We start from the raw sequence: 8725 nt of genomic DNA, 5'->3' as shown, positions 1-8725 counted from the left end.
AGAAAAACAGCCAGTTTTCCTATTGCTTTCCCGAAATATTTGGGTTCAACCATCCATAGACATAGGGGTTCAGTGTGTGGAACAGCATGCCATTTCTTGAAAGCTTGCATGTGAAACTATTGACTGAATTTTTAAATATAATAATCAAAAGCTGCTTATATAGGGATTCACTAAACTGTATTATTTTTTAAAACAAATTTATTTAAGAATGTTAATAGTCTTGAGAAACCTATGATCAACAATTTTTAGAATCACAAAAAAAAATAGACATTTCTATCAGCGTCTAGAAGCTAGAAAAACATTATTTGTGTTTATTCTACTTTTTGGGCCCTATACAGTGAAATTAATCAAGTTCACTTGTTTTCAAATAATTTTGGTAGATGTTTCTGTAAACCAGTAAGCAGAAGAATTTAGTAGTCAGTTTTTATGCAGTGATTTTGAAAAGTCAGACATAGCTTTAAACATTCATTTTATTTGCAGCAATTGTGCGTGAAAATCTGAGGATGGTAAAACCACTTTCTATTCTGAGCTAATAAATTGTGTCTAAGAAATGAGTTGATAAAATTGGAAGTCTTTTAATTAGGGATATAGGTTGTAGAAATGAATATTAATATGAGATTAAAAACAGTTAGAAAAATAATATTCTCAGGTTTATATGCAAATAAGAACTAAAATATAGGAAGGTTTCTGCAAACATGATGTGACAATAATAGTTTTGAATATGAGAAGTTCAGAAAATGGACCAGCCACTTAAAAGGCAAATATATACTAAACAAATCTGTATTTTCATGGTTGTTCTAAGGACAGGAGGAGTAATTTATTAAGGTTAGTGCCTAAAACAGGTCTAATAACTGATACAGAGCATTTAACTTTGCTGCTCTGCTTTCGCTTCGATTTTCAAAATGGAAAATAGCTGCTTCAGTGAGAAAGTGCATTGAAAAACGCAAGAATTTCATTGTCAAAGAATGCAATTGCTCTATGGCATTCAATGTTAGGCTTGATATGCCCATCTGAAGCAGATACAATGTCAATAAATGGTGGCAATAATAAAATCTGAAATCCGGAGGACTGCTTTCTCTTTCATAGCACGGATTTGCCCTGCAGACAGCCGGCAATGCAAATACAAACTTGCTTCATCCAGAAAGCACAGTGTCTGCAGATTCTTGTTTCATTATAATAACCTGAAACAAGATCACAGGAAATGTATTAGTGAATAATGGATCATCAGTTGAAATTGATTAGCTAGCATAAAATCACCTCCTTACATAAATCTTTCTAAGGAATAATCACCTTTGGCTTGAAAAATACATGTGTTTATTCGTTCAGGAGAAGAAACTGAAACATTTAGAGTATTCTGTTTGCTAGACAAATGATTCTTTCAAGTCCCCAATAAGTCTGTTTTAGGTTTTTTAAAAATACTGCTTTTTTTTTTTTTTTTTTTTTTACCTTTCTTAGTGATCTTTTTTCCAACAGAAGCCAAATTCCTTTTCGACTTGGAATCGAGCAGGAGCCTAAGAAAGAAAAAAGATAAAGAGTTAGCTAGCATTTCTCCATTTTTAAGGCTGAGCAAAGAAACATGATAAAGTCATCGTTGCCTTTCACAGTCATGAAAACACAGCTTTGTAGAGGCAACTGACAAAGCAATCCTCCATCTTAAAAGGAAAGAAGCATTGTAAAACTCAGCTTCATCGAAGTCCTTGAGTTCAAATTTCATTTCCATTTTGATGGAGAACAGCCCATGTGTTGGGAATTTGTATTTTTCTCTCTTATTTAAAATCTTACTCCAAAATAACATGTCATGGTTATACAGCCCGGTAGATTTCATAGAAGGATCTTTGTTTGACAAAAATATTTTCATAAATTCCTAGGCCTAGGTGTTATTCCATAATTCTGCTAGAGCCAAATGAGTTGAATGAATCTATATATTGTATACTCATTAGGTCTGTAGCCCATTGGTGGGCCCCAGAATGATCCAGAAATGTAAATACTTCAATTAGTTCTTTAGAGTGAATGGTTTTTATGATTACCTATGATTTATATGAAACATTAAAGAGATTAGTGTTATTAAAATCTGGTACACTAAAATTGGTTTATTATGAGAACTTACGAAGGGCTCTAATTCTGTATTTTAACAAGAAATCCAGCTGCTATATGACCTAGAATAACAGCAAATTCCCTACATCACATATACTGATAGTTGGAATAACAATTTTTATGAAGGTAAATTTGTGTTCAGGTCATTATCAGTGTTGTGTTGAACTGGTCTTGGTTTTCGATTGCCGCTGTCTTTGTTTAGTGTTATTTTTAGTTTCTCATTAGCAATTTATTTTTAGTTCACTCTACAATGTGAAGTAATGCATATTCACAAAAACAATATTTTGGAGTTACATTTCTTTTCCTATAAGTAGACTTTCAGGACTGCCTACATTGTGGTTCAAATAGATTCATCATGTTCCTCTTGCTAAAGATGATGTCTTCATACCTCCTCTAAGAGCTCTTTGGTCCATACATGAGGAATTAAGCTACACTTTGGCTTCATTGCCTTTTTCCTTTGATCAAGTTCTTTCCTTGCTTTGTTCCAAATAATTTCTTTAAATTACTGCTCATGGATTTTGCACACAAATGCTTATGTAAACTGTTTTATTCATGTTTTCAGAATGTTTCAAAGCATAATCAAAGGAGAAGGCTCTTGTGCTTTCTCAACAAAAATTTCATTATGCATTTTATAAAAATCAAGATAAATACAACCTACCTTATTGCCGAAGGGTATGCTATATAAAGTATTTTCACTGTGGACACTTTCATTACCTAGGAATATAAACTCTGTTACTATCTCTTTAGTCATTCACACACTTAACAATTCATTTACTCAGAACTTTAAAAACTTATATATGCAAAGAATATGGATAAAGAGAAAAATTACTAAGGAGATAAAAGGGCATATTAGAAAGGCACCGTTGGCAAGTATCGCATTAATTTCTCCTGCCCACAGAGATTGACTTGGGTAGGATGCTGAGAAGTCACTTCAGCTCAGACACAATCTAACACCTTTGAATAACAACCTCCATTTGAGTATGCCTTCTTCCTTTTTGCTTTTCCCCCATTTGCCAAGATTTGCCAATTGCAAAATATAGTTTTTAAGAAAAATGATTCCTGCTACATCCCATTGGCTCATGCTACTGCCCTCCTGCCTTTAGCATAGGCTTCTCGTTTTCCATTCCAGACACACTGCTCTCTTCTTTGCTTCTGCAGTCCCACAGTCACTATTTTGGTTTAGGCCATAGACAGTTGCTTCTAGATTATCCAACAGCTGCCTCGCTGACCTTCATTTCCTTTTTGCCCTCCCAACATTCTGCACACGTTCCTTGCCGTCACACTAAAGTGAATCATTCTCTTAAGTGTTACTCCGATTTCATTAGCTCTATCAAAACTTCCACTCATCAAACATCAGCTCTTATTTACATATAGCTTTAAAGCAATTCCCAAGGTAGAATTCTTGTCTACATTTTACATATGAGGAGACTGAGGCCTAACAGCCAGATCCATCAGAGTTCAAAGTACAAGCTTCTTTCGCCATATAACAAAGCCTCTAGCATCGCTATTCCAGAACCACCGCACAGTTTATTTTGGTTGTCAGGTGTTTTTGCATACCAATACTATGTGTGATTATACACTGATCTGCCTGATCACATTAGGTTTAATTCATATAGAAACTGGTTTACTAAGTCCTAAAGCCGCCAATAAATATCAAGCACTTACCATTTGGATGGTGTACAATGGTGAGCTTATCTAGAAGATAAAAAACAAATAGACACATTCTATTGAGTTTTGCTCAATATGTATTCTTTTTATTGTTTGACTACTTATCTTTCAGGTGAGCATGAAATTTCACAATCTGATTTAAAAAATACTAACCTGCACCCACTAAGTGTGAGAAACCATGTCTTTCATTACTTCTGTCTTTCTTCCTCCTGTGCTTTCCCCCAGGTATTATGATTTTAGATGTGTTTGACACAATAAAAAACCTGGCCCTCCTGCTTTGATATTATTTTAGCATGGGCTACTTCATTTTTTTTGAAATTAGCATTATTCAGTAATAATTACATACAGTACAATTCAAATATTAAAAAGAAAAAGGTTTTTTATTTATTGAATTTTAGAAAGAGAGGAAAGAAAAGGGAGAGAAAGATAAAAACATCAATGAGAGAGAACATTGATTGGCCGCCTCCTGCATGCTTCCTACTGGGGATTGGGGCCACAACCTGGGCATGTGACCTGACAGGGAATAGAACTGGTGACATCTTGATGCATGGGCCAAAGTTCAACCACTGAGCAACACTGGCTGGGCCATTTCAAACATTTTTAATTGTATACTTTTGACAAACCTATACAGCTGGTTAGCATAGAGAACATTTCTCCTCCACAGAAAATCCCCTTGTGCCCCCTATATCTATCCTCACCCCATCATTACTCCTGATATGATCTCTATCTCTGTTAGATTAGTTTTACTTAGAATCATAGATACATTAATGGAATCTTACAGTAAATGGAGCCTTACAGTGCCTACTTCCTTGTGTCTAGTATCTTTCACTCAGCATAGTATCTGTGAGATTCATTCATGTTGTTGTGTGCAATAGAATGTATTCTTTCTTATTGCTGAATGGTAAGTGAGGCAGGTTGAGGAATAAGCTAGGAAAATTCCCTGGCAAGGCAATTGGAGAAACAGAGACAAAATATTTAAACTAACAGCTGAGCTATTAGCAGTTAGCTAATAAATCACAAGCTCTTATCTCCCCTAACCAAAGGCACTTAGAAGCAGATGGTTTACCTCTCTCCTCCCCAACCAGAGAGTAAGTAGCTTAAATCACCCTAGTGAGGGAGAGAGGTAACAGAAACTCAGTTAGTGCCACTGTGCCAGCCAAACCCTAGAACAGATAAATAACAACAACAATAAAACCCCCAATTAGAGCTGAACAAATCCAAGATAGAGGGAAAGCTGACCAGAGAATGATCCCAAACCCCACTATTCTCGTTTTGACACATCAGCTTATTGAAAAACACACCTGAAAAGCTGTTGAATATTGTGACTGAGACCTCCCCTAAAATGTCCCCCTGCAAAAAACAGATAAAACTCTCAAGACAAAGGACCCAGTGCATGCTCTCCTTTGAGCACGCCTGTGTCCCACCCTTTCCTCAGGTGTGTAATTTTGCTTTCTTTCTCCTGAGGTCTAAGGATTTTGAGGAAACTTGCAACCAAGGGAGCAGTGGGCAGCGGCAGCTCATCCCAGGCAGGTTTGCCCCAGCATGGTTTGGAATGTGTGGGTTCTTGACTTCGTGCAGGAAAGATTTCAAGTTGTTAAATGTTTTTAGATGGACATATGCTTTTTGTGAATGTTTTTAGATGGACATATACTTAATTGTATTTTGTTAGTATCATTTTATTTTCTGTAGTATTTGTTGTAATAGTTTCATTTATTTTATTTATTTATTTATTTTATCCTCACCTGAGGACATTTTTTTTTGCATTTATCTTCAGATAGAGCAGGAGGGAGAGAGGGGGAAAAAGAGAGAGAGAAACATCGATGTGAGGGAGACACTTTGAGTGGTTGCCACCCACATGACCCAACCAGGGCTGGGAACAAACTGCAACAGAGGTACGTGCCCTTAGTGGGAACTGAACCCGGGCCTCTCTGGTCCGAGGGCCAACGCTCTAACCACTGAGAAAAACCGGCCAAGATGTAATGGCCTCATTATATTCTAGATATAGGTAAGTCTTGTTTTCTCTTTTGTCCCCATGTTTATTTTTGCCATCGGCTTACAATTTTAGTTATTTTTTGAAATAAAGAATATTTGGTCTTAAAATTTTTCTCTATTGTTCATATCTTTCATCAATTTTGTATCTTTATTTTTTTTTCCTTGTACCTTTTTTGGATTGAGTTTGCTTTACATTTTCTAGTTTCCTAAGGTGCAAACTTAGATTATTGATCTTAAGATTTCATCTTTTCTACTATAACATTTATAGTTATATATTTCTAAGTACTGTTTTGGTTGTATTCACAAATTTCTATGTTATTTTTCATTATTATCAAAGTTGAAATCTTTTCTTGTGATTTCTTATTTGATATATGGGTTATTTTGAAACATATTTAATCCCTAAATATTTTGAGAAAATTTTCTAATTTTTAAAATTAAATTGTAATAGATTTCTGTTGTGGTAAAAGAATATAAAGATTTCAAAAAATAAATCTCTCAGAGAAATACTCTGAAAATTTCAATCTTTTGAAATTCATTGAAAGAGTTTTGATACTCTAGCCAATTTCTTATCTTGTGAATCTTCCATGTACACCTTAAACAAACATCTAAATATTTTCAATGGCTTGTTCTATAAATGTCAATTAAATCAAGTCAGTTGATAGTATTGTTTAGATCTTCTATATTGTTACTGTTTTTTGTATAGTTGTTATTTTCATTACTAAGAAAAAGGTAAAAACATTTCTGAGTACTATTAAAATTTGCTTCATGAGTTTTGATAAAACTCATAAATACATTTATAGTATAAAGGAAACAAATATTTAGGATTTTTATATTTTCCTAGTGAACTGCCCTTTTATCATTTTGTAATATCCTCTTTTATCTTTTGTAATACTGTTTGTATTGAAGTTTCTTTTCTTGTATTGATATAGCTATGTCAGCTTTCTTATCCTTTTCTTTCAACCTATTTGTGTCTTATACTTAAAATACATGTCTTTTGGACAGCATAAAATTGGGTATTACTTTTTTATCCAGTCTAAAAATGTCTGCTTTTTTTCTTTTTATTTTATTTTATTTTATTTTTATTTTTTTGACAGATGAAGGCTACTTTTATTAAATGATTGATCCATGTAATTGCCAAGGCCACTATGTACAGGTAAGAGAGGCAAAGCTTTATTTCTTGGTCTCTTCCTCCTTGGACAGAGTCTTGATGATTTCCTCCTTCTTGGCCTGGAGCCGCTCTTCACGGCGCTTGCGAGCTTCCTTGGTCTTAGACCTTCGGGCCTCAGCCTGGTCAGCCAGAAGCTTCTTGCGAGCCTTGTCTGCCTTTAGCTTGTGGATGTGTTCCATGAGAATCCGCTTGTTTTTGAACACGTTACCCTTCACTTTCAGGTACAGGCTGTGGTACATGTGGCGGTCGATCTTCTTGGATTCACGGTATCTTCTGAGTAGCCGGCGAAGAATTCTCATCCTCCTCATCCAGGTTACTTTCTCAGGCATTCGAGCATTGGCAGTACCCTTTCGCTTACCTATGCCCATATGCCTGCCCTTCCTGCGGGCCAAGGTGTTTTTCCTGCATCGAGCCCGAGAATGGACAGTTACAGGCTTCCGGATGATCAGCCCATCTTTGATCAGCTTCCGAATCTGCTGACGGGAGTTGGCATTGGCGATTTCATTGGTCTCATTGGGGTCCAACCAGACCTTCTTTTTGCCACAGCGGAGGACGCTGGAGGCAAGCCTCTTTTGAAGCCTAAGCATACTCATGGCTGCTGCCGCAGCGACGAAAGGAAAGAACTCTTTTTTTTTTTTTTTTTTTTTTATCCTCACCCGAGGATATTTTTCCATTTTTTTTTTTTTTTTGTACAGATAGAGTGGGAGGGAGAGAGAGGAAAGGAGAGAGAGAGAAACATGGATGTGAAGGGACACATCGAGTGGCTGCCACCCGCACGACCAACCAGGGCCGGGGACAAACTGCAACCGAAGTACGTGCCCTTAGCGGGAACCGAACCCGGGTCTCTCCAGACCGCAGGCCGACGCTCTAACCGCTGAGCCAAACTGGCCAGGGCTCTTTAAATTTAATATGTTTTTATTGACTTTTTTTGAGAGAAAGGAAGGGAGAGAGAAATAAAAGCATTGATGTGAGAGAGAAACATCAATTGGCTGCTGGCTGCCTCTCACATGCCCCCTACTGGGTATCGAACCCACAACCCAGGTATCTGCCCTGACTGAAAACTAACCAGGACTTCTCAGTCCCATCGGATGACTCTCAATCCAGTGAGCCACACTGGCTGGGTGTGAAAATGTCTACCTTTTAATGAATTATTTAATCCATTTTTATTTAATATAATTATTAATATGACTCAGTTTAATACTACTATTTTGTTCTTATTTTTTAAACTAAACTATTTTATTCATATTCCTCTTTTACTACCTTTCTGCTTTAATTTTGGGGTATAAAATGGCTTTTCAGTGCTCAGTTTATCTATCTATCTATCTATCTATCTATCTATCTATCTATCTATCTATCTATCTATCTATCATCTATTCATAATTGCTTTATAACTAAAACATGCATCCTTAACATATCAGAGTACATTTAGAGACAACAGTGTACATCTTCGTGCTTCATGCCTTACACTTGACACTTCATACTTCCTACCTTATCCTTTCCTCTTCTTTATACCTGATTCTTCATATTCTACACTTTGAACTTCATCATATAAAATTTTACCACCATGTAATTCCACTTACCTTTACCCACTATCTTTGCATTATTGTTTTGATATCTTTTTCTATGTTATATGTTATAACTCCCAACTTAAGTGTAGGCTTAGTCCCACGAAGGGCCTTAGAAAGGACATGGGGCTTTCTATAGGTCGACACCAAAAAAAGCATAAAACCAAGCCTACAGAAATTCATGTCAGTAATCAAACTACCTGCTAAAACAAGAACCTACTCTCATGAGAAGAATATT

The 8725-nt window shown here is 36.0% G+C and overlaps 2 protein-coding genes across 2 annotated transcripts in view; both read right to left on the bottom strand.

Annotated features, from left to right (window-relative positions):
* Positions 1-689: 689 nt before the first annotated feature.
* BANK1 (B cell scaffold protein with ankyrin repeats 1) overlaps positions 690-8725 on the bottom strand; it is a 302010-nt gene continuing 293974 nt past the window's right edge. Inside the window, exons 14-17 of the mRNA XM_036282317.1 lie at positions 3760-3789; positions 2753-2808; positions 1447-1511; positions 690-1181 (exon numbers count right to left, since the gene is read on the bottom strand). Of these exons, the coding sequence (XP_036138210.1) occupies positions 1452-1511; positions 2753-2808; positions 3760-3789 (146 nt within the window). The 3' untranslated portion in view covers positions 690-1181; positions 1447-1451. The remainder of the gene's footprint in view (positions 1182-1446; positions 1512-2752; positions 2809-3759; positions 3790-8725) is intronic.
* Positions 6846-7542, bottom strand: LOC118644022 (60S ribosomal protein L19). The gene has a single exon (XM_036239580.1). It carries the CDS (start codon positions 7513-7515, stop codon positions 6925-6927), a length of 591 nt encoding a protein of 196 aa, XP_036095473.1. The 5' UTR covers positions 7516-7542; the 3' UTR covers positions 6846-6924.

This window comes from Molossus molossus, unplaced genomic scaffold, assembly GCF_014108415.1.
Source record: "Molossus molossus isolate mMolMol1 unplaced genomic scaffold, mMolMol1.p scaffold_m16_p_1, whole genome shotgun sequence".
Taxonomy (NCBI): Eukaryota; Metazoa; Chordata; class Mammalia; order Chiroptera; family Molossidae; genus Molossus; species Molossus molossus.
This window is presented reverse-complemented; position numbering and strand designations above follow the sequence as displayed.